This window comes from Staurois parvus, unplaced genomic scaffold (genome assembly GCF_062004578.1).
Source record: "Staurois parvus isolate SC_StPar_1 unplaced genomic scaffold, SC_StPar_1.0 ptg000091l, whole genome shotgun sequence".
Lineage (NCBI taxonomy): Eukaryota > Metazoa > Chordata > Amphibia > Anura > Ranidae > Staurois > Staurois parvus.
In genome coordinates this window covers 4,959,488-4,986,285 of record NW_028317887.1, presented here as the reverse complement: position 1 = coordinate 4,986,285, position 26,798 = coordinate 4,959,488, and the positions used below count along the sequence as shown (strand labels likewise).

The following is a 26,798-nucleotide window of genomic DNA, read 5'->3' as shown; positions in this document are numbered from 1 at the left end:
AGTTTGGAGTGTGACTGTTTGAGGTTGTGGACAGGTGTATTTTATACTGATAACAAGTTCAAACAGGTGCCATTGATACAGGTAATGAGTGCAGGACAGAGGAGCCTCTTAAAGAAGAAGGTACAGGTCTGTGAGAGCCAGAAATCTTGCTTGTTTGTAGGTGACCAAATACTTATTTTCCACCATAATTTGCAACTAAATTCTTTCCAAATCAGCCAATGTGATTGTCTGGATTTTGTTTCTCATTTTGTCTCTCATAGTTGAGGTCTACCTATGATGCCAATTACAGGCCTCTCTCATCTTTTTAAGTGGGAGAACTTGCACAATTGGTGGCTGACTAAATACTTTTTTGCCCCACTGTATATATCCAAATATATATGGACCTAACTGTAACTCCCAAGGAACCAAGCAGCACTTGGTTCTGTTCTGATCAATGGACCCATTGTTCTTAAAACACACCTATATATGTTGGCTGTAGCTCCACCCTTTTTGAAGCCCAAATTATGGAGCGCCTGTAAGAGGAGGTACAGCCAGCGCAAAGCCCCACTGAGTCATCTGTCCCTATTATGAATCAACAATCAACACAGCCTGTTCATTTATAATTACTGCTTGCTGAACATGAGCCATTCTAGTGAATGGTTGCATACCGTAACCTTGTGCAAATGGTGTGTCACATGCCATGTACAGGGTTAAAATAGCCGGTCACCACTTGTCAAATGCATCCAAAAAGTGAATCATTTTTCAGAGGTGGCAGCAAGGTCTACTGCTAAAGTAAACTGGTCATTCATTGTTTCTTTATTTTCGGTCAGCCAGCACAAACGAGGTGGATGGAGGAATCCTCCCCTACTGGGACACTGTATTCTGACAGTTCTGCATGCAGCTGTCAGAATACACTGGAAATTTCAAAAATATCCCTTTCACAGAAGCCAATCAAATGGTCGAATTCTGTTGAGCAGGGGATGGCCACACACTGATTTAGCAGGTTCCTACTGAACTGGTCAAATTTCACAAATTTTAGTCAGCTTTAAGCCTTAAACAGTGACAAACCATGTGTCTGTCGCAAGACTTAATTAGCAGGTTTCTTTGCCCTCAGATTAATACTATAACAAATTGTGTACACCAAATATTTTAACATATCAAACTGTGAACTCATAAACCATTAATTTGCCTGCAAGTAACATTGCTCCAACCCAATTATATCAGCACTTTATATAGCTGTATTAATATGAAAACACAATTTGGTGTCCATGAGTGAAATGCCTGCAGTTTACATGTGCCCACAATCTATTCATAATGTCCACATACTGTATTTCCTTCCATGGATGCTTTAGAGAGATATTTTGTATAGAAGTTGACTCCTGAGGGGCTGGCATAGAGGCCACTGTTAGTCCTACTAGTTCGGTTGGTGTTTTCACTGGAGGCAAAAAATTCTCATCTCCTTAAAAAAACAAAAAACAGTTACTGCTATTAATGAAAAAACATACAAAGAATAGAGTAAAGCCATAAATGTGTGATATATTATCGGAGAGGTCTTTTTAAATTGTTAGGGCTTGTTTACACCATACGTGTATGGGGCAGCACAGTGGCTAAATGTTTAGCACTTCCGCCTGGCAGTACTAGGGTCATTAGTTCAAATCCCAACCACGGCACCACCTGCCTGGAGTTTGCATGTTCTCCCTGTGCCTGCGTGGGTTTCCTCCGGGTACTCCAGTTTCCTCCACTGGGGGGCAAAGCACATTGGTGGAAGGAGTAGGTTGGATTGTCAATTCTCTTGGTGGAACTTGAACAATAAAGCTGTCCTTGCACACAGAAAGGTATTCTTCTTGATCACTACTTGGGAGAGAAAACTGTTGTAATGTCTTGCTTATTGCTGACCCAGATTGCCTTATTCTGCTCATATCTCCTGCCCCTACTGCCAACTCTGCTCTTTACTGTCTTTCTCTTGCCTGCCACCTTCCTCAAACTCTGTCTGGACACCAATAACTTTCTTGCCTGCCATCTGCTTCTACCTTTGCCTGGGTAATGATTCCTCTCTAGCCTGCTGCCTGTCTCAACCTCTGCTTTTATTCCAACTACTCTCATGCTTGTTGAAGGCCTTCATCTCTGCTCAGACGTTGACCTTCCGTTATGTCATAACCTTTCATCACAATGTAACCACCCTATTCCAGAAGGGCCATGACCTGATGTCAGCTTGCAGCAAAGCAGCATGGGGGACACTAGGGTCACTCCTTGAGTGGTACTCTGATAAAAATTCAAACATTTTCTTTTCGGCTCTGTGCTTTGGGTGAGCCCATGTCACTTTCTAGTGGTACGAATACTGACAGTTACAATGCACCAGCCTGTTCACTGGGGTTTAACCTCTTCACGCCAAGCGCACGCAAATGTGTGGCCTCTCAGTGTCTGGGCCTTGACGCCGAGCGGTCGCACATTTGCGTGCAATTAAAAAAAACGTGCTGAGAGCGTGCGCCCTGTGCGCTCCCAGCACACATGTCCGGTACTCACGGAAAGGTCCCAATCTCCTCTTGTGATCAGGACCTTTCCCGATCATGTGACCGCCGTGACAGCGAATCATGGTGGTCACATGACCCTAAAACCCTGCCCGTCTCCCGGCTTCTGAAACCCTTAAAGGGCCGGGAGGCGCCGGCGCCAAGTGGTTAAGAGACTGAGAAAATCCTACTGCCTGCATCACACTGATGGTACCATCTCAGCTCACTTGTTTGGAGCTTAAGCACTGCTTTGTAAACAATAAAAAGTAAAGATTTTCTGAAACATGATGCTGGCAATGTATATTGTGACACATCGGGAATTTATTCATGCAAACGTGTAAAGTTACAAAGTCCACTTTACGACAGAGCAAACTGAAAGATAAATACTTAAATTGGTCTATCAGAAATCAAAGGGGACTTATATTGTTCATATCCCCTTAGAATACAACAAATGCTATAGAATTTCTTTGTGTGTTCTTTCAAGCAGAAGACACATCAGTAATTTTAGAATGGCAGATAAATTGTGAAAAGAATAAACTATGATCTGGTCATGCTGAAAAGACTACCCAGATTTTATACTTACCCATATCATTAGAGGTAGACTTAACATCAAAGAATTTGGAGGAGAACACATTTTGGAAATTGATTTTTTGTTCATTTTGACTAAATCCTCTTTTCAGTTGTAGTTGCTGCAACCAGTACATCTTTGCATGGTTGTTACTTGCCTAAATAAAGAGGCACAGTTTAATAAAGGAACATTACTGACAAACCAATCAAAAGCAAATGTATAGTTTTGTAAAAAAGAAAATGTACATGTACTTGTATTAATTATTATTATTATTATACTAATCACTACCTCCTGGTGCAGGAGGATGGGCACTACTAGTGCTCTGTTGTTTGCTAAACTGTACCTGAGGAAAGAGTGAAGAATTTTTGGTGACAATAAGCTTTCTGTATACCTATACCACATCTTAAAGTGATTGTAAAGGATCAAAACATTTTTATTAAAATGACAAACATGTTACACTTACCTACTCTGTGCAATGGTTTGCATTAAGGTAAAAAAATAACCTTCTGCATTTAGAACTACTTTATCTTCTCAAAGATATATTGATTATTTTATTGTTCAAGAAGGTTTCATTAATTTAAAAAAATTTTTTGCAATGTTTAACAGGAACCTAAAATTACATTATCATTTGACAATCAAAAACATTTTTTGACTGCCATAACAAAAGTAATATAATAAAATGATGGAAGTCTTACGACATCTTTATTTTCAAAACTACAGCAGGAAATACAAAACCTTTATGCAACCGGTTCCCTCCCTAAAAGTCTTATAAAGGGAAATCCCAGTGTATTTGAGTTTCTAGAAATTGTATTAGTAATAAGGATTTTGAGAAAGAAGCCAAAAAAAAAAAAAAAAAAACAGATCAAGTTTCTTAGAAAGAGGATATAATAAAAGATTCTTAAGCTGCATTCACACAAGTGTTCTCTAAAGTGCCTGTTCACACCTGATCACACAAACAGGCACCATAGAGAACAATTGATTTTTTAAGTTTGAGCATTTTTGGAGCTTCGCGCTTCAAGCTATAAAACGCTCAAAGTGTGAATGCAGCCTTAACACAGACAAAAAAAGGAAAATGAAGTGCAGTAATATAGATAGAATTATAGAGAAGTCTTAAAAATATCAGAGAGTTCCAAATTGTAAGATACATTGCTGTATACAATTGTAATGACAAAATATTTTCCATCAGTATTGGCTTTGGTCGGCAGAAGATCCAGTAGTATGCAAAATGATACCACCCAAAATTGTTTGGGAATTTTGTGGAGGTTACACAGGTTGCACATGAACCTTCTCTGCTTAAATACTACTGTTGCTATAATCTACAGTCAAGCAGACACAGGTACTTTGACAACTGCAAATCTAGTTGTGCTGTAACCTTGTAAGTGCCTGGGGTATGTGGTCATTATTTAATGCAAGTTAAGAGCTACAAATGATATGCTCGAGTTAAGAAACTGGGGTCTCTTTAACCACTTGCCTACCGGGCACTTATACCCCCTTCCTGCCCAGGCCAATTTCCAGCTTTCAGCGCTGTCGCACTTTGAATGACAATTGCACGGTCATACAACATTGTACCCATATGAAATTTTTATAATTTTTTTCTTTTTATCATTTTTTCAAGTTTTTTCTTAGTTTTTGTTATAAAATTTTGTGAATAAGTGTTTTTTCTTCTTCACTGATATGCGCTAATGAGGCTGCAGTGGTGGGCACTGATAGGCTGCACTAATGGACACTAATAGGTGGCACTGATAAGGAGGCACTGGTAGGTGGCACTGATGGGCATTGACAGGCATCACTGATGGGCACTGAAAGGCAGCACTGATACATGGCACTGATATATGGCACTGATAGGCGGCACTGACTGGCACTGATAGGCAGCCTTGACAGGCACTGATAGGCGGCACTGATGCGCACTGATAGGTGGCACTGATTGGCGGCACTGATTGGTATTGATAGGTGGCACTGACTGGCACTGATGGGTGACACTGAAAGGCAGCTCAGATAGGCACTGATATGTGGCATTGATGTGCACTGGTAGGCACTGATATGTGGCATTGATGTGGCACTGATGGACACTGACAGGTGGCGCTGCTGGCGCTACACTGATCATCAGGGCACACTGATCATCAGTGCCCTGATGATCAGTGTACATGTCCCCTCCGCAGAAAGCCGATTACTGGCTCTCCTCTCGAGCTGTCAGAGTGACAGCTCGAGAGGAGAGAAATGCCGATAACCGGCATTTCCCTGTTTACATGTGATCAGCTGTGATTGAACACAGCTGATCACATGACTGAGCCGACATCTTCGGCTCTTTCCATGATCGGTGATCCGCTGTGACCGAGGGATACAGCGCACCACCGATCACCGCGCTGCGCGCTCCCTGAGCCGCACATGCGCGGTGAGAATGGGAGGACGTTATATGAAGTCCTCCCAGAACGAGAGAACCACCTTGCGTCCGTCATATTACTATATGGCGGACGGGAGGTGATTAAAGTGACTGGCACCTAGATTTTTAGACCCACAGTATGACAAGGACCTAACATAGGGGGAATGCAACTGCATACCTCCTTCAAAGTGACCCTTTACTTTTCATATGTAGGCACAAGTAACTCAGTTAACCACTTGAGCTCCTGAGGATTTACCCCCCTTAATGACCAGGCCTTTTTTGCTGTTTGGCTCTGCACTAATTCAAATGATAATTGCGCGGTCATGCAATGCTGCACCCAAACAAAATTTACGTCCTTTTTTTCACACAAATAGAGCTTTCTTTTGATGGTATTTTATCATCTGTGCGCTTTTTATTTTTTGCGCTATAAACAAAAAAAACAAACATTTTGAAAAACAACTATATTTTCTACTTTCAGCTATAAAAAATATATCGTAAACTCAAAGTTAGTCATAAATTTAAGCCAAAATGTATTCTGCTACATGTTTTTGGTAAAAAAAATCCCAATAAGTGTATATTGATTGCTTTGTGTGAAAGTTATAGTGTCTACAAACTATGGTATAGATACTGTCATTTATGCCTTTTTTGCTACATGTTTTTGGTAAAAAAAATCCCGTGCATTAGCGGGCAAACTGGCGCTATATGGGAGGGGCGCTAACACTATCGGAAATCACCAGTGACACTAATACAGTGATCAGTAAAAATCTGTTCACTGTAATCAATGACACTGGTGACAGGGCAGTGAAGGGGTTAACTGGGGGGGCGATAAAGGGGTTAAATGGGATTACTGGTGTACTGGCGGGCAAACTGGCGCTATCTGGGAGGGGCGCTAACACTATCGGAAGTCGCCAGCGACACTGATACAGTGATCAGTAAAAATCGATTCACTGATCAGTGACACTGGTGACAGGGCAGTGAAGGGGTTAACGGGGGGGGGGGGGCGATCAAGGGGTTAAATGTGTCCTAGGTGTGTTCTAACTGTGGGTATGTGCTGTTTTACTCACTGTTTGGATGTCTTCTTCTCTGTCTGGAACGGAATGTGTCCAGGCAGAGAAGAATGACATCATATCCTGTCCTGTGTAAATGTCAACACAGGACAGGATAGGACAGGGACCGATCATCTGATTTCAGCCAGACATTAGTGGCTGAAATCGAATGATTGATCCCTCCGGGATCAAATGGTGTCACCCGTGGGTCGGCGGGCGCGCGCGCCCCCTGCCGGCGAAAACGTCGGGAGGGCAGAACCCGTTTCAAAAAGCCCCAGTGCCGCCCTGCACACGTATATATACAGTGGCAGGGCGGCAAGCGGTTAAAGTGTTACTAAACCCACAACAGTAAAATCAGTCTGTATATGCAGTAAATCATGCTTGTTATACTCACTGTGGAACCTAAGGGGTTAATCCTCTGCATTGTGTAAAAAGGTTGTTTGATCCTGACTTTTCTGCCCCTCCTCTTGTTGAAATGACCACCTGATACAGACTCTAGTAAAGAAAAATAGCAAGGAAGGCTCCTCTAAGTGCAGTATGCAGCAGTTTTTTGAGTAGTAATAGTTAAAAGCACTTACAAGATAGCAGTCAGATAAAAGCTCATCAGGTATAATTCCAGGGAGACACACTGAGCTGACCAGTGAGTGAGTGTGGTGGAACACACAGGCAAGATGGCCACCGTACTTCTAGGAGAGGCGTGGAATTATTCCAGTTCCCGCCCCTACATACTATAATTAATGGATCCTATCACAGGGGTTTATGGTCTGAGGATGGAATGTCTGCACATGCTCCAAAACGTGTTGCAACCCCCTTGATGTCACTTCCGGCTTGTGTGATCCACGCCTCTTCAGGAAGTACAGAGGCCATCTTGTTCCACCACACTCATACCGCTGGTCAGCTCAGTGCGTCTCCCTGGAATTATACCCGATGAGCTTTTATCTTACTGCTATCTTGTAATTTGCTTTTAACCTTTACTACTCAATAAACTGTTGCATACTGCACTTAGAGGCACCTTCCTTGCTATTTACTTTACTAGAGTCTGATTCCACACATGAAGAGCTGCTCCAGTGCACAGCGTGCTCCTATGTCATCTGGCCTCCCTTCCCTCCACTGGATGCCCAAGATTCTTTTCTCCTGGAGGTCATACCATTGCAGAGCGCCCTATGAACACCGTTACCTGATACAAACTGAATCTGTAGTCACATGCACATGCTCAGTTTGGTGTGTATTGCTAGAGAGGTTTTTTTTTTTTCTTGGGATAATGCATGTGATCAGCACAGGGCCAATCAGCACTGTCCAGACAGAGGGTCAGGACTTTCACATCCTCCAGGACTTTCACATCCTCCTAGAGCAGAAAGAAAACTCCTCCTACAAGCTTTAACCAGTGCTCTGCTGAAGTCACAAGACTTCTCTAACTGCTGATGAGAAAAAGGTATTTAGCAGTTTATATTTACTAAAATAATTGCATTTCCATATTCTGTGTACTGTGGAAGACCAGATAAAGTGAATGCAGAGTCCTGGGTTTAGTAACACTTTAAAGAGAAGTTCTATTCACCCTGTCAAAAAACAAAAGCCAGCAGCTACAAAAACTGTAGCTGATGACTTTTAAAAAACAGCCACTTACCTGTCCCTCGGTGTGTCCCCCGCAGCCCGTTTCACTGGCCGTCCTGTATTCCAGGAAACTGGCATCTTCAGTGTGGCACCCGGCTGTGATAGCTTGTGGCTTCACAGCTGGGTACCCACTGTGCATGCACGAGTAGCACTGCTCTTCATGAATGGTCCTGTAGTCTTCTAGGACTTGTCACGTGTCCCAAAAGACTACAGGGAGGGAGGACTACAGGCAATCGGACCGGAATTGGGAGCGGGTACCTGTCAAATTCGGGTACCCGCTCCCCCCTGCCAACCAAAGGTGTCAATCCTTAATGGGGAGCGGGGGAGCAGTCCTTAAAGCGGAACTTCCCCTTTTGGGTGAAGCTCCACTATAACTATCTCCCAATCAAGCAACATATTTGTCTCTATTTTGCTCCCCCCACAGCTCCATTCATGCTGCACTTCTGGGTATGGAGAAGCATGTGACACTCCTATTCACCCATGTGATGATGCTAATGACTGATCCAGAACTGTCACATGGCAGCAGGCGGAAAGTCTTCAATCCTAGGTTAGACCAATAAAAGTATGTGCAGACACTTCTAAATGCCTGCTTTTAGTTTTTTTTTTTTGGTGTATGTCAGTTTTATTTCTTTATTAACCTCCCTGGCGGTATTCCTGAGTGTAGCTCGGGGTAAAGTTTCAGTACCACATGCGGTAACCCCGAGCTACACTCGGGCTTACCATGTGGCGCTGCTCCAGGATCCTTCGGTCACTTATCTTGTCCTGCGCTCCCACGATGTCCCTCCTGCAGTGTCCCCTGCAATGTCCTCCGGCGGATGCCGGCATCTGTCTTCTGGGTTCCGTCCCCTGCGAGCGTTGGGACGTACGGGGACGGAACGGTGGGAAATTTGAAAATGACAAAAAGTGACATTCACTAAATACACTAAAATCACATAGTAAAACATTACTGTATCAAACCATTTCACATACATTTTGTCCCTAGTGCATTGTCCTGTGCCCTGCCTGCATTTTTACTGTTCTTTCTGCCTGGAAACTGAGAAATGTCCATGGCGTCCAAAAAGCGTCCCTTTAGGTCAAAAGCCGTTTTAGACCAGCTCGAGAACCACTTGCAGAATTGAGTGATAATGATTTGTGGGGAAATTCATCATCAGACACTGAAAACGATTTTGCGACTTTACTCAGTGATGTGCGAACTTGGCGCTCTATTTCAAATTTCAGTGTTTTTGGTTTGATTATATTATTAAATTAAATGTATTATTATTATATTATTATTTTTTATTATTATATATTAAATTATAATTTATGATTTCACGTTTCAAATTTTATCATACCCGGGATGTTTACTAGACTCTTGTTCGGACAGATTCAGTGAGTTATTCCTAAGAATTACAGGCCTACAATAAAAAAATACATATTTCCCTGCAAAAAATGTACCGCTTTGAGCACAGAAATACTGACATAATCAGACTGCTAGGGAGGTTAAACTGAATGGTTTGCATTTTAAAGCAAATCTATGTTTAGCAAATTTCATCAAAAAATTTCCAGCATGACTTTATAGTATATGCATGTAATCTCACAAAAAACAAAAAAGAAGCGGTTATAGGCGCTACCATATTGTTGCCAGAGGGATGATCAACACTTCTTTTCAATCAAACCTAAATCCTAACTCTCACATATGCATAATTTGCTTATTTAAGAAGTCACTGGTCACTTGAGCTCTAATACCAATGTGACAAAGGGACAGACAGCTTTGGAAAACCAGACTTGCTGGTAAGGAGACTTTACAAGGGATTTATGTCATAGCCTTCTGGCTGCTAGACAACTTCGCATTCTGTATTTAGATCTATGTTGACATTTTGTCATTTTTATTGTATTACTACTGTCATATGTTACACTTGATATTTTTGTCTGTTTATGCATACCCCAGCCCGCACACCACCCCCCACTGACTTCTCCATCATGTCCAACAATGCCACCATCAAACCCGCCCCGCAGGCCAGAGTACTTGGTGTCATTCTGGACTCCAACCTATCCTTCCAGCCCCAAGTCCAATCTTTAACAAACTCATGCAGACTCCACCTCCGCAACATCGCCAAAATACGCACGTTCCTAACCCCAGAAACCACTAAACAGCTCATCCACTCCCTCATCATATCACGACTCGATTACTGCAACTCCCTCCTTACTGGCCTGCCTCTCCGCTGGCTATCCCCGCTTCAGTCGATCCTGAATACGGCTGCCAGACTCATTCACCTTTCCAACCGCTCCGTTTACGCCACCCCCCTCTGCCAATCCCTCCACTGGCTTCCGATTGCGCAACGGATCAAATTCAAAATGCTAACACTGATGTACAAAGCTGTCCACCATACTGCCCCGAACTACATCACTGACCTAATATCCAAGTACCACCCAGCACGCACACTCCGCTCCTCACAAGACCTCCTTCTCTCTAGTTCCCTGGTCTCCTCCTCCCATGCCCGCCTCCAGGACTTCTCCAGGGTGTCACCCATCCTCTGGAACTCCCTGCCCCAACCCATCAGATTATCACCTACTCTCCTGTCCTTTAGGCGCACCCTGAAAACCCACCTCTTCAGGGAAGCCTACCCCACCCCCTGCTAACTTGCCGACCTCCTCCACTTTTCCTACCACTCCATCCCCCACAGCTTTCTCCTCCTGTGCCACCATCCCCTCCCTCCTAAATTGTAAGCTCAAAAGAGCAGGCCTCGATCCCCTCATGTTTTGCATTGTATTGTATTGTTATTGTTCTGTCCCCCATTGTAATGTACAGCGCTGAGCGAACTATTGGCGCTTTATAAATACTGTATAATAATAATAATAATACTGTATGCTTCATAATAAGTATCAAGTTTCTTGACTTGTTCCACTTTTATATTGTTTGCGGTTTTTAATAAAAGAAAGCAAACAAAAAATAAAATAGTCAATGACTACTTAGCAACCAGCAACTGTTGATACACTAAACCAGTGTTTCTCAACCTTTTTTCAGTTAAGGCACCCTTTAAAGTTATGAACAATCTTGAGGAACCCTTTAAAATTATGGACAGTCTCAAAGCACCCCATGGTAAAATGTAAAAAACTATTTAAATAGTTGTACCTAATGCAGCAACATCCACATATGTAGGACACCCAATGTTAGAGGGGATTTATTCTTCCAAACAAATACACTTGCACATGAATACTGATGAGTATTCCAGTGCTTCTCTTCTCCTGCAGTTTCTCTGTATTACTCAGCTAATGTGACCCCATTAATGACAGAGAGGGGCAGAGGAGGGTCAAACAACGATGCCGTGCAGGCGACTGACATCCTCCGTATCAACTGATGGCGTCATTGGTTGTTAGGATGCCAATGGCTGAAATGCTGTAATGGTGCATAATGAAAACTTGTGCACCTAAAAGGCAGGCTTGATCCTCCCGCTGGCTTGTATACAATTTTTGGGCAATTTTTAGGCATTTTGCCAAAGTACTCCTGAAGAAACTTCAAGGCAACCGGTACCCTGGTTGAAAAAGGCTGCACTAAACCCTTTGATAAAGTATATAACGAAAACTATACCATAATACATGCAGTGGTCAGGAGAGTATGTCATATATACAGGGGTGCCCCGAGGCAGGTGCGGGGGGTGCGGCCTGCACCGGTTGACACCGACCACACGGGGTGACACCGGACCCAGGAGTAGGTAACACACAAGCCAGTGCACAACCAATAATTTTCCCCCACCCCTATCCCCAAATAACCCACTCAGTCTTGAGCTCCGCCCCCAAGCCCCTAGTACAAATCTCTCTCCCCCTCACCCGCAAATCCTCTTCTCCTGTACAGAGCTCTACTGTCACTCCCAAATCCCCCCCCCCCTTCCCATTCATCCCTCCTGTCTCCACTCACCAGACTCCAGATACAGTGGCAGTGCATTGTGAGGGGAAGGCCTCCACTCTGGGTCATGGGATCAAAGCCAACACGTAGCCTAGGGGAGCCCTTCCTCAGTTCTGATGTGCCGCTGTATCTGAGATCTGATAACAGAAGCCGGTTGCGTTACAGTGCATGTGTTAATGACACTACAGTGCTAAAACTGTAAAATTGAAAAAAAAAAACGACAGGAGATGTGGGGCACATGCTCTGGCACTAGGGATGCGCATAGGAAGTGCACACAACAGAACCAGTGTTGCCAACATTTGAAAATAAATTATGAGGGTCATCTTAAAGGGTTTTTAAAAATGCATTGAGCTACCCACAGAACACTTGTGGGTACTGTCAAAAGTTGACATGGTCAATCACGTGCGTGTGGCTTCAAGGTATATGATTTGTAGGGTTGCACCTCCCCTCCTTTGATTTGCTATGTTTTAGACAAAATAGGGCATCAGATTACACTGACGAGAAAGTGGGAGTTAAAGAAGCCACATTGTTGGTGTCAACTGGATTATTAGTAACTCCCAGCAATGGTGTTAGTGGCCATTAGGGTTGTCAGTTTGAATCCCAACAATGGCTCTACCTGCTTGGAGTTTACATGTTCTCCCTGTGCCTGCATGGGTTTCCTCCAGTTTCCTCCCACACTCCAAAGACATGCTGATAGGTTAACTGGCTCCTGTCTAAATTGGTCCTAGTATGTGTATGTATAAATGTGAATTAGGAACCTTAGATTGTAAACTCCTTGATGGCGGGGATTGATGTGAATGTATAATAAATATGTATAGTGCTGCGTAAATTGTCAGCACTATATAAGTACCTGTCAAATAATAATAATAATGAAATGCTTTTAATTAAAACCCTGTCAGCTTATTTTTTGCTGTCTTGTTGCAGAGATTTTCCTTCACTTTCTGTTTTGAAGAAGCAACAGTATATGAGAAGAAATCTCTACAAAGAGAAGGTTCTCCCTTCTTAAAGCTGCACTCCGAGAACCTTACAAAAACAAATCCTTGCAGTGGTCAGCAGGACAAATAGAGTGGGTAACTCTCCCCATCAGGGACAACAATAAAAACTTGACAAAAGTTCTAATTCTTCTCTATATGTTTAAAAAATATGTACCACTGGTGACTTACAAAGGTTGGCAACTGTCCCTTGTAGATGTCAGCTTGTTTCAAGGACTCCCACTGATGTGTACAACAACTGAATATACATAACTAAAATGCTTTTTAAGAAATACCCAACTTTGTTTCCCCTTTCCCAAGGAGTAAACATATATTTGGTTCAGAAGCTTAGCCCACTATCATATAAAAAGATATGTAAATTCGATTGGTCAGAAACTGCAAAAAGAGATATAATTTTAATTGCCACACAAGCCATTTTTTATTTAATATTATTCAAACTACCTTTAGTTCAGACACCCTGACAGCCTTCAGACCGCCATAATTTTCCAAAAACGGCAACAATTCAAATGAATTGCCTTGTAACTAAAACTGGCCATACACACAGATTTTTAGTGCAGCCCACAGGTTAATAGCACAGATGGATGAATCTATTGGGCTATTGTATTCTGACTACAGGGGCCGCCAAACTTCAGAATACCGTACGGTGCCAGCATCTGATTGGATGCAGGCACTGTTCAGCTGACAAATGTCCTCTCAACTCCAACAAAGGTTGAGAGCAAAATTTACTTTTGTTGATCTTGGTGTAGCCAATAGGGTTACCCACGGCGGACACTTCGACCAATCCAGCAAGAATCAGCTGAAATTCAACTATGGCCAGTTTAAGGCCATAGTACTCTGCAGACAGGATTTATAATTTCATCTACCTTGACTCATTGCTTTTCCCAGACATCTGTACAGATCACGAGGTCAAACTAAAGCCATCCCTGCCATATTCCTGCAGTGAGTGTTTCATTTTCGGTGAGCACTCCTTCAAAGAATGCTGCAGGAATGTCAAGAAAGTACTAAAGGTAATAATGTGATTACAGGAAGTTGATCCTCCTATGAGACTCCCACTTACAACAAGTGCAGAAGCATGCCTTATCTCAGTATCTACAGAACAGAAGCAATAAGGATTTATACCTGTTTGCTAAACTCCCTGCCCTCCCATCCACCTACCTACTGGGGACTTTTTTTTGTAAAATTTATTTTAATTTTACTAATGGTATTTACTCACATTTCAGTTAAGAGATTCTCATGTATTAATTGTGCTTTAGTAGAAACATGGAGTGACATATGGTCATCCTACAAGATAAGGTCTCAATAAACAATTATATCTGGGACTCTCTCTGTATCTGCGTTAATACGGTTTCTCTCAACTTTTTCAAACTATATATAACCAAAAATAACCACCAAGCTTACTAAACATTATATTAAAACACCTGCCACCAACATCTCTGGCTGTAAACGCTCTTCCCCTTTTATAATTTTGTTTTTCTTCTTTCGCTCATTTCTGCCCTTTCCCCTTCTTGACTGTAAATACTGAATACTCCAGTCACTTCCAGTCATCTCATAAAATGTCAAGTTAATTGCTTGAAGTAGAACTATATGCAAAACCTGTTTTTCCCCATTTTGGTTAGAGCAAGAGAGGGTTTTTTTTTTGGCCATCTGTGCCCTATTGTGGAGATCCCCCTTCACTACCTGCCCCAAAGCCAAACAGGAAGTGAGAGGAAATCCCTGCAAATTAAGGGAATTGCATGGGGACCACCAGGTCCAGTGTCTCCATTGGAAGATTTCCTCTCTATTACTTTTCTAGGTAGAAGCCAAAATTTGGGATTTTCTTTTACTTTCACTTTCGATAACGGTAAACAGAACAAATAGGGAGATTCTCCCTAACAGGGGAACATACAGCAATAAAAACATAATAGATGTTCTAATCCCTCTCCAAAACTAAAATAAAAAGTTTTGCCTTTAGTTATACTTTAAATCTGAGCTCAGTTTTACCTTTTTTTGCACAGTTGCAGTCTTCTGTACTGAAATTGCTTACTCCAGTTTCACTGCATACTGTGAACTTCTCACATCATAAAGGGAGAGTTAGTAAAAGTGGAGCACACAAAATATGGTGTAAATCCACTTTTTTTTTTGCAGGCCAGACCTTTTAGAACATGTTACACCCTGAATATGGGTGTAACATACAGTATAACAATATAACATGTTACGAAAGGTGAACTTATCCTTTAACCACTTGACAACCGGGCTATAGCCGAATTATGACTACAACGTGGTTGTCCAGTTCTGGGAGGGTGTCCTACAGACACAGCTGATCACATGACAAGGTAAAAGGCCAATCACAGCAGGCCTTTTACCACACGATCAGCTCTGTCCAATGACAAAGCTGATCGGAAAGTAAATACAGTTGCTGGTTATTGAAAGCACTTTTGTGAGGAAAGTACTGCCGATAACCGGCAAGTGTCACAGAGGGCATCTGCACTGATAATCAAGGCACTGATTATCAGTGCAGCCCCAAAAGTGTCCAGCAGTAGTTCCTATCAGTGCCTCCTCATCAATTCCCACCAGTGCTGGTGCATCAGTGCAGCCTATCAGTGCCGCCTGATCAGTGTCCATCAGTGCAGCCTCACCAACGCACATCAGTGCTGCCTATCAGTGCAACCTCATCAATAAACATCAGTGAAGGAGAAAAAACTTACCTGTTTTATTTTATAATAGAAACTTTTTTATTAACAAATTTTTTGCTCTTTTTTCATTTATAGTGCAAACAATAAAAAACCCAGTGGCAATTAAATACCACCAAAAGAAAGCTTTGTGTGAAAAAAAATTATAAAATTTTCATATGGGTGCAGTGTTGCATGACCGCGCAATTGTCATTCAAAGTGCATCAGCGCTGAAAGATGGTTTACTATGGTTACTATGCACAGCTGCACCAGATTTTGTGTGGTACAGTTTTAGTAAATCCCCCCTTGTGTGTTAGAAGTTACAACAAGGTAGATAGAACCTACCTAATTTATTGGTTAGGGAACATCAAGCATCATCTAGCCATGTCCTCCCTAGACTGATTATCCATGGGCTATCCCCTTCATTCACAGCATTTAAGTTAAGTTCTTTCAATCATGGAAACTCAGCATCAAATATGGTAATTTACCTAGGATGGTGTGTTTGCAAATACTGCCTGCCTAGGAATGCCCACTCCTCCAGACTGACATCCCCCCATCAAGAGTTTTGATATTTGCCCAACACTAGCTGCCTTCTTTGCATCAGAGCTGAGGGCTCTTCTGAGGAGTACGGAGGCAGGGTGGTGTGATGTGTTCAGGAAGCTATGTACAGAACCCAGTGGTCCCTCTCACTAACCATGGTGTGCCTATACTGTATAAAGTAGCAAAGAAAGGAAGTGATGAGGTCACTGGGTCTAAACTAAGGTATGTACTGAAAATGGTAAGCATGTTGATAAGTGAACTTCACCTTTAATATCCAACATAATGCACATATCTTAGGGACAATGTGCAATTTCTGCTATTATTTTTATAAAACTGTTTGTTACTACCCCTGCTTGAACTTAGGATCAGCTTTATAGCTTGTTGTGATGGATTTATGATCAATATCATAGATGGGCCTTCATGTCAATTTGCATGTGACTTCTTTATGGAATAGAAAAACTTAAGCTAGCCATACATGGATCGAAATGCTACCAGTTCAGCAGGGACCAACCAAATTTTTATCCATGTAAGGTCAAGGTGATTGTACACAAGTTGATCTATCAATCGACTTGTGTACAACCAGCCTGTCGGGATTTTCCTGAACGATCATCAACCTATAGCTTGCAACACTGATCATTGTATTCTGATGACGAGGAAGGCTCCCCACTGTATGAACACAATACAACAGCAGAAAGGATCCCCACATTCACAATAAATATGGATTGAATTAAAAAAAAAAGATCAATGTATGGGCAGCCTTACAGGGACTCCCCCATAGCAGCAATGTATATTGCACCCCCACCGGACCTCAAATCAGAGTGGCTGTCCAAAACAGAGAGAGCTCCTAGGCGGTACTGTATCAAATGATACAGCCAAAGAGAAGCTGCACTCACTTTGCATGGGCACTGCTCTGCATGAGTTCTAGTGAGTGCTTGAGAGGGGGCTGATGGAGGGATGGGGAACTCTGAGGTGGTGAGGTGCAGGGATTTGTAATTGAGGGATAGACAGGTATATTCCTGACCCCTATACTCCATGTGTTACATACTCCAGATCTCTGTATGTTACATGCTACTGACCTCTCCCCTTTTCATTACATCCTAATGACCCCTGCACTCTGTGCATTATGTACTTCTGACCCATGCATTCTATGCATTGCTTACTCCAGGCATCTGTACTGTGTATGTTACATACCCCTGACCTCTGTATATTACATACACTTAACCCCTACACTCTGTGCATTACATACTCCTGACCCCTGCACTCTACACTGAGCTGTACATTACAAACGCTTGACCCCTGCACTCTATATGCTATATTATACATTACATGTATATTTTATTAGTACAATGACTGTAGCATATGCAAGAGTGGAATAAGGTTTTATGTACCCATGCCTCTTTAAGCCAATTCCACTGTTGGTGCAATGTGACCAAATCTATCATTTGCCGAGGCATGCTATGCAACATCTTTGCCTTTTTCTGGGTGCCCCAGGTCTTTCACAATTCTAGCAATGCCACAAAATAATGTGCACTCTACATTGCTGTTTGCCATAATACGCAATACGTTTAATTAACCTGAATGATTTTTATAATTAAAGTTATTTAAAAACCTCTGTGTGGTTCACATTGACATTATTCATACCTTTAGGATAAAAGTTTTTGATGGCGTTTTAATTTCAAACACTCCCTCCTCTGATTCCATACTGAAATGAAATGTAGCTGCACAAAGATCTATACTTCCCAGTGGGCAGACATCTGAAGCCATCCTGTAGTACAGTAAGCGGAACTTCTTGTCATCATAGGAGAAAAATCGATACTTCCAAGCTTTGAGAGGTCCTTTCATCCCCAATTTGTAAAGGTACCCACAGAGCAGTTTTGGCTTTAGTTTTTCATCATCCTTGCTAGGAGATATAGAAAGACCTTCCGGTGTCATGTCTGGGGTGCCTTCACATTTCACCTGGGATGGTATAATGTACTCATTTAAATGTGTGTCCTGATCTCTCACTTCTGATAATCCATCCTCAGCAACGTCATTTGCTTGATCGTTTCCAGCCATTTTTTATAGTTTATTAAATGCGCATTCTTGTTCTGCCTAAAATTAATAAAAAAAAGTGGTCAATCCAATGTGTCTTTGATGTTCCAATATATAAAGAAAAGTAAAAAAACAAGCGTTGTGCAGCACTGAGGCGCGATTAGCATTGTCTGCGTATGTTGTGAATAATATGGCTGCCAACCAAACATATATTTACAAGGATATGGAGAAAAAAAAAAAGACACTGGAAAGGTTGCACATTCCTTGTTATAAAGCCTTGGCAATTAGTAATTCATCAGTTAAAAGTAATTAAAGTGCATCTGGACCCAGGTCATGAACATTGAAGTATTTACATTTTTAACAAGCAATAAAAGTTACTTTAAAACAAACTACTCCTGACCTCTGTGCCTTCAGGCACCATGAAAACCCTAAAAAAAGAAAAAAAAAATCAAATTTCAGTTGGTTTCTAACAGCTTAGGGCTCATGCACACAGACATATTCCTGCTTACAATGTAAACATGCTGGTGTATTTTGGAGCACGGGAGACTCTGCTGCTGTATACAGCCACCCATACACATGAATGGGTAGGCAGCAGCAGGGGTGGACTGACAACTCATGGGGCCCCCGAGCAATAAGGGATCATGGGTCCTTGCCCAAACTCAAAAAAGCCTATGAAAAAGGTACCAGGGGCATCTCATGGGGCCCCCTACTGACCCCGGGCCCTCGGGCAGTGCCGAGTTTCCAAATGGTCAGTCCGCCCCTGGGCAGCAGTATGCAAGTATGCACCGTTACTTGCGTCAAGTGGCACGTATGTACAGATAAAAGTCTCTCACCGCAGATAATCTGTGTTCAAGAATTTATGTGTGTATGCAAGCACCACTTTAGCTGCCACTTTAAGACCTACACCTATGCATGTCTACAGACAGCTGTACGCAGCACCAGGAGCTCCCAGCACCAAAGTACACCAGCATATTTACACTGTAAACACGAGCGTTTAGAAGTACCTGCTGCGTGTTTATAATAAAGATCAGGTTGCCAAGATTCTGCTTACAGAGAAATAAGGTGATTTCACCTCCTCTGTTGTGAACGTGAAGATGAATTTATCCACAATGTCTATGGCTATGAAGGTGAATGAGGGCTTGGTTACATTTTTTTTACTGCTAGTTCCAAATATGTACACATTTTAACCGCTTCCAGTCCTCCCTATAGCAGTAACACTGCTACAGGGCGGCACGGGTGCGCAAAATCACATTTATATATATGATTTTGCATTTCCGGGTGCGGGCACACGGCCACTGTTCACGGCCTCGGCTGTCTGTCCTGGACGGTGATTACTCACCGGCACCCGTTGATCGAGGATTATTACCGGACAGAGGGAGAGAACTACTGTATAAGTAAACAATACAGATCTCTCCCCTGTCAACTCCTGCACACTGCATGCACACTGCCATGCAAAGAACTGTGCTTACAGTGAAGCACACAAATGACACAGTAAAACAGCACACAGTTAACCCTTTGATTGCCCCACATGTTAACCCTTTGCTGCCCAGTGTCATTAGTACAGTTTCGGTGCTTTTCATTAGCTCCGATCACTGTATTGGTGTCACTGGGGATGTTAGTGACACCAAGTCAATTCCCCCCAGTGTCAGAATGCCTGCCACAGTCCTGCTTTAAGTCGCTGATCACCGCCAATACTAGTAGAAAAAAATTTTAAATGACAAATTCCAGTATATATATCACCATTTGTAAACGCTATAACTTTCACGTAAGTCAATTAATTTACATGTATTGTGATTTTTTTCAGCTAAGACATGTAGCAGAATACATTTTGGCCTAAATTTATGAAGAAATTAGATTTTTTAAATATTTTTTTTACTGGACATGTTTAATAGCAAAAAGTAAAAAATATTGTTTTTTTCTCAATATTGTCGGTCTTTTTTTTTTATAGCACAAAAAGTAAAAAACACAGGTGATCAAATAGCATTAAAAAAAATCTCTGTTCGTGGGGAAAAAAGGACTTAAATTTCATTAGAGTGTAGCGTTGCATGACCGCGCAATTGTCAGTTAAAGCAACGTGGCACCATAACACAAAAAATGGCTTGGTCAGGAAGGGGGGCAAATCCTCTGGAGGGCAAGTTGTTCATGTGCATAGTCTGGACACAGGTATACTTTAAAGTATAACTTTGCCAAAGGTGCAGTTCCACTAATATTGTAGTCCCCTTTACATGTGCTCTGTTCTGCCATTCATTCCTGTGAGGCTTCTGAGAACAAGCTTGTATTTGGAAGCACTATAGGAATGAATGAATGGTGCAATACCCAGGCAGGGCTGGGAATATTTTGAGATACAACTCTACGATCTAGTCAGATACCTTTATGAATAAGGGACAGGTGGGTATAAGACTGGTGGGGAAGCTGAGAGTGAGAGGGACTACAATGTAAATGTAACAGAAATAAAGCAGGGTAGAAAGTCACTTGATGGAATGTCGCTGGAAGACACCTATCAATATGCACTCAGGCAAACCATTCAATGGGGAGGCAATAGACTTTATTGGAAAAAGAAACCATAACATTCCACAAATTAAATACCTTTATCCCCAATAATTTCATTTTTTAAGTAGATGTTCTAGTCAAAGGGTGTCAAATGTGGAAGAACTTAACAGGCAACATTGTCTTTTTCACAAAAAACTAAAACTATAAAAAGTCCAAAACTCAAGATGCATCTAATCTTCATGTTGATTTAAGCTGGGTACACAGGGGCCTAAAATCATCCAGTTCAGTAGGGACAGGCTGAATTCTGATCTGTGTGTAGCCCTCCCAGTTCAAGAGAAGTCGATCATGAGATCGTCTTTTGTCAAACAGTCCTGCTGAAAAGCCTTCTTCGATCAGCTGCAGTGCCGGTCAGTGTATTTTGACAGCGGAGAGTCTGGCAGCAGAGTTTGAATGGTGGGACTGCAATAACATCACTCCCACGCATGTACACGTGAGTCACAGCTGCTGCTCAGCACTCTGAATTGATGGCATACTAACGCATTAAAACAAACTTAGTGGGTGAAGTGGCATTAAACACCCTTCTGAGTTTACTTTGCAGTCCTTTTGACATTAGTCATAGTCACCCAACAAAGCATGTAAAGTATACTTTGTTGGATGACTAGGACTACTGTCAATAGGACTGAAAAGTAGAACCAGAAAGGTATTTAACTCCACTTTGCCCAGTAGGAAGTTTTTTTTAAAGTAAAGCTGGGCAGTTCAAACTCATCTCTCAAGGGTAAGGTAATCCTTGAGAGGTAGAGATTTACCTAAACAACATTTAAAAAAATCAAAGATCACCTGGGTACAATACACTTTTTGTGAAGGAGATAACCTAGCAAAGCTCCATTAAAAGGTATGAATAGGTCAGGGGTCACTGTGGTGCGTTGCCAGCAATGCTACATGCACAATTTTTTGGTCTATCATAGTACGTTGAGCAGCCCATTCAAATGAATGGCTTGCCCTAACACCGCTAATACACAACATAAAGCACATGCCTCTAAACCACCACACTGAGCCAGGCTCGTGTGAATGGGCCCCAAGTAACTCAGCGTGCAGGGTATGTAATGCAGAGTGTCATGGTAAGAAGTAATTATTGGAGAGTGCAGGTTTTAGGAATACGCAACGCACAGCACAGAAGGCAGAAGTAATGCAGAGTGCAGAGGTCAATAGTATGGACAGCGCAGTGCAGGGTTCAGGAGTAAGTAATACGGAGTAAAGAGGTCATTAGTATGTAATGCAGCGTGTAGGGGTCAGGAGTAAGTAATACAGAGTGCAGAGGTCAATAGTATGGAAAGTGCAGTGCTCAGGAGTAAGTAATACAGAGTAAAGAGGTCATTAGTATGTAATGCAGCGTGTAGGGGTCAGGAGTAAGTAATGCAGAGTGCAGGACTCAGGAATAAGCAATGCACAGTGCAGCGGTCCTGAGTAAGTAATGTAGTCTGCAGAGGTCAATAGTATGTAACACACATCACAATTTCCCCTCTCCTCTGTAAACTTCACTCACCAGTGACATCTGGCAAAGTGAGGGAAGTCCTCCCATATGACACATTAAAGCTGAGGTGGATTTTAAACTTCCCTCAGCTCTACATTCACATAGTTGCTCCGATTTGTGCTTAAAGTGTTACTAAACCCAGGACTATGCATTCACTATATCTAGTCTCTCACAGTACACACAACATGGAAATGCAATTATTTTAGTAAATATAAACTGTTAAATACCTTTTTACAGTCTTGTGACCTCTATTAGTGTCCAGAAGAGTAATGGTTAAAGCTTGTAGGAGGAGTTTTCTTTCTCCTCTCACTGCCCTATGAGATTGCACAACCCCTGACCCTCTGTCTGGACAGTGCTGATCAAATGCACCCTCCCAAAGAACAAAAAAAAAAAACTCTCTAGCAACATACACCAAACTATGGTAAAAGCAGCCTCAGGCCAGACTCCATCCAGTCCATTCTCCCAACACGTTTCATCCCGCCTATGGGATGGGGTATAATCATGGAGGAGATTCCATGAGAGCAGGGGAGAATATATACAGGTGAAACTCGAAAAATTAGAAAATCATGCAAAAGTTCATTTATTTCAATAATGCAACTTAAAAGGTGAAACTAATATATGAGATAGACTCATTACATGCAAAGCAAGATAGTTCAAGCCGTGATTTGTCATAATTGTGATGATTATGGCTTACAGCTCATGAAAACCCCAAATCCACAATCTCAGAAAATTAGAATATTGTGAAAAGGTGCAATATTCTCGGCTCAAAGTGTCCCACTCTAATCAGCTAATTAAGCCATAACACCTGCAAAGGGTTCCTGAGCCTTTAATGGTCTCAGTCTGGTTCAGTAGGAATCACAATCATGGGAAAGACTGCTGACCTGACAGTTGTGCAGAAAACAATCATTGACACCCTCCATAAGGAGGGAAAGCCTCAAAAGGTAATTGCAAAAGAAGTTAAATGTTCCCAAAGTGCTGTATCAAAGCACATTATTAGAAAGTTATGTGGAAGGGAAAAGTGTGGAAGAAAAAGGTGCACAAGCAGCAGGGATGACCGCAGCCTGGAGAGGATTGTCAGGAAAAGGCCATTCAAAAGTGTTGGGGACTTTCACAAGGAGTGGACTGAGGCTGGAGTCAGTGCATCAAGAGCCACCACACACAGACGGATCCTGGACATGGGCTTCAAATGTCGTATTCCTCTTGTCAAGCCACTCCTGAACAACAAACAACGTCAGAAGCGTCTTACCAGGGCTAAAGACAAACAGACCTGGTTTGTTGCTCAGTGGTCCAAAGTCCTCTTTTCTGATGAGAAAAGAGGAAGATGGAGGAAGAATGGAGAGGCACACACTGCAAGATGCTTGAAGTCCAGTGTGAAGTTTCCACAGTCTGTGTTGATTTGGGAAGCCATGTCATCTGCTGGTGTTGGTCCACTGTGCTTCATTAAGTCCAGGGTCAACGCAGCCATCTACCAGGAGATTTTGGAGCACTTCATGCTTCCTTCCGCAGACGAGCTTTATGGGGATGCTGACTTCATTTTCCAGCAGGACTTGGCACCTGCCCACACTGCCAAAAGCACCAAAACCTGGTTCAATGACCGTGGGATTACTGTGCTTGATTGGCCAGCAAACTCGCCTGACCTGAACCCCATAGAGAATCTATGGGGCATTGCCAAGAGAAAGATGAGAGACATGAGACCGAACAATGCAGAAGAGCTGAAGGCCGCTATTGAAGCATGCTGGTCTTCCGTAACACCTCAGCAGTGCCACAGGCTGATAGCTTCCATGCCACGCCGCATTGAGGCAGTAAATGCTTCAAAAGGGGCCCAAACCAAGTACTGAGTACATATGCATGCTTATACTTTTCAGAGGTCCGATATTGTTCTATGTACAATCCTTGTTTTATTGATTGCATGTAATATTTTAATAAATGATGTTATCTGATAAAAACCAGATGTAAACTGATGAAAAAACAGATGTTATCTGACGAAAAACAGATGTAAGCTGATGAAAAACTGAGGTTATCTGATGAAAAAAACAGATGTTAACTGATGAAATACTGATATTATCTGATAAAAAAAAGATGTAAATTGATGAAAAACTGATGTTATCTGATGAAAAACAGATGTAAACTAATGAAAAAACTGATGTTATCTGATGAAAAAACTAATGTCATCTGATGAAAAAACAGATATAAACTGATGAAAAACAGATGTAAACTGATGAAAAAACTGATGTTATCTGATGAAAAACCTAATGTTATCTGATGAAAAAACAGATATAAACTGATGAAAAACTGATGTTATCTGATGAAAAACCTAATGTTATCTGATGAAAAACCTAATGTTATCTGATGAAAAACCTAATGTTATCTGATGAAAAACCTAATGTTATCTGATGAAAAACAGATGTAAACTGATGAAAAACTGATGTTATCTGATGAAAAAAACAGATGTTAACTGATGAAATACTGACATCTGATAGAAAAAAAAGATGTAAATTGATGAAAAACTGATGTTATCTGATGAAAAAACGAATGTCATCTGATGAAAAACAGATGTAAACTGATGAAAAACTGATGTTACCTGAAGAAAACTGCTGTTATCTGATTAAAAACTGATGTAAACTGATGAAACAACTGATGTAATCTGATGAAAAACAGATATAAACTGATGAAAAACTGATGTTATCTGATGAAAAACTGATGTTATCTGATTAAAAACAGATGTAAACTGATGAAACACCTGATGTTATCTGATGAAAAAAGATGTAAACTGATGGAAAAACTGATGTTATCTGATTAAAAACAGATGTAAACTGATGAAAAAATAGATGTAAACTGATCTGTTCTTTCTTTGAAAAAACGTGACTGGACTGATGAAAAAAACAGAACGTCCATGTGAAAGAGGCCACAGGGGCGAGTGTTTTTGGTGAATGAAACTCACCAATTATTAATATTATTATACAGGATTTATATAGCTCCAACAGTTTGCTCAGCGCTTTACAATATAACGAGAGACAATACAGCAACAATACAGTTCAATACAAGAGGGTTAGGAGGGCCCTGCTCCTTGGAGCTTACAATCTAAGATTAAAGAGTTACTAAACCCAGGACCCTGCATTCACTATATCTGGTCACCCACAGTACACAGAACAAGGAAATGCAATTATTTTAGTAAATATAAACTGCTAAATACCTTTTCTCATCAGCAGTATATAGCAGTCTTGTGGCTTCTGTCAGTATCTAGCCCAGCACTAGCTTGTAGGAGGAATTTTCTTTCTGCTCTAGGAGGATGTGAAACACCTGACCCTCTGTCTGGACAGTGCAGATTGGCTCTGTGCTGATCACATGCACTCTCCCAAGAAAAAAAATAAACCTCTCTAGCAATATACATCAAACTGAGCATGCGCATGCCTACGGTTCAGTCTGGAGATAAGTGGTGGTCACTTGAAAAAGGGGAGGAATAGAGAAGACAGGATCAAACAACCTTTTTACACAATGCAGATGATTAACCCCTTAGGTTCCACAGTGAGTATAACAAGCATGCTTGACTGCATATACAGACTGATTTTACTGTTTAGTAACACTTTAAACACTAATCAGCAAACAATGAACATCATAGAAAGTGTTGTAAACACCAATATGAGTGTTTATCAGAAAACAGAAGACAAAGCATTACATATTTTCCCAAAGAACTGTTTGTCACTAAATAAATAAAACAGTAAACACAAATAATAAACATATTGACATAAATAATAATAATTGTAATATCAATAACTACCAAACAACATACATAATCACAAGCCTGATAAAGGTAATGAGTAAATATGTTAAACTTTCAAGGCAGACATACCCAGTTAGCACAGCAATGCTGCTTCTTGTGGATCCACAAAGCCTCCTGACTTCCTGATCACAGTGAGACGTGAATCAGCTCAGCAAGTTAATACAGGATAATATTCTTCAAATACATTCCATCCGCCTGGTATTTCTTCTAGATGGTCTTATGACACTGTGCACACAGAAATCGGTGCCGCTACTGACAGTCATATTCTCATTTATGTGTCATTGTCAGTCTATTTCCCAACAGCTAGATTTTGCCATACATACCATGACGTCTCCCTTAGGAAATCCTCCCAGTGTCTGGGGAGGGCTCAGCAATCCTTCAAGCCAGCGCCTGTTGACCTCTGCTATTGAGCAATCATGACATGCTTGCATTTTGAAAGCATATTCACATGCTGATAGGGTTTGTTATATGATTTTTATATCACTTTGCACGAAAAAAGGGAAAGTTTTCACGGTAAATATACCTACAGACATACGTCTTCAGTTTTGATTCTCACCTGACAGCTTTCTCTGGAATGCTGTTGTGCCTACTATTACCGCATATGTGTAGCCACAACAAAAACAGCCTTCGTGACAACAGGAGGTCACATTAAAGAAAAACAGAAAATCTAAGCAGGCTGTTGGAGCTAATCAATACATTTTGTATTGGAAAAAAAAAATCATAAACTTGCACTCAGATAAAACAAACTTGGCATGTAGAAATGAATCACTCTGTGGATCCATATTTTTCCCTAGCAGCAATCACCCACTTG

General features: G+C 41.6%; 1 protein-coding gene across 3 annotated transcripts in view; it reads right to left on the bottom strand.

Moving 5' to 3' along the window:
- The window catches only part of TBC1D2 (TBC1 domain family member 2), a 91,463-nt gene extending 65,135 nt beyond the window's left edge, over positions 1-26,328 (bottom strand). For 2 of the 3 annotated variants that reach the window (XR_016311779.1, XM_089670584.1), the window contains exons 1-4: positions 26,057-26,328; positions 17,796-18,245; positions 3,070-3,211; positions 1,306-1,438 (exon numbers count right to left, since the gene is read on the bottom strand). Coding sequence is in view for 2 of the 3 variants with exons in the window: in XM_089670584.1 (XP_089526710.1) it covers positions 1,306-1,438; positions 3,070-3,211; positions 17,796-18,209 (689 nt within the window). In the remaining variant the exon portion in view is untranslated. The remainder of the gene's footprint in view (positions 1-1,305; positions 1,439-3,069; positions 3,212-17,795; positions 18,246-26,056) is intronic. The other variant, XM_089670585.1, reaches the window with a different exon arrangement.
- Between the last annotated feature and the right edge of the window lie 470 nt (positions 26,329-26,798).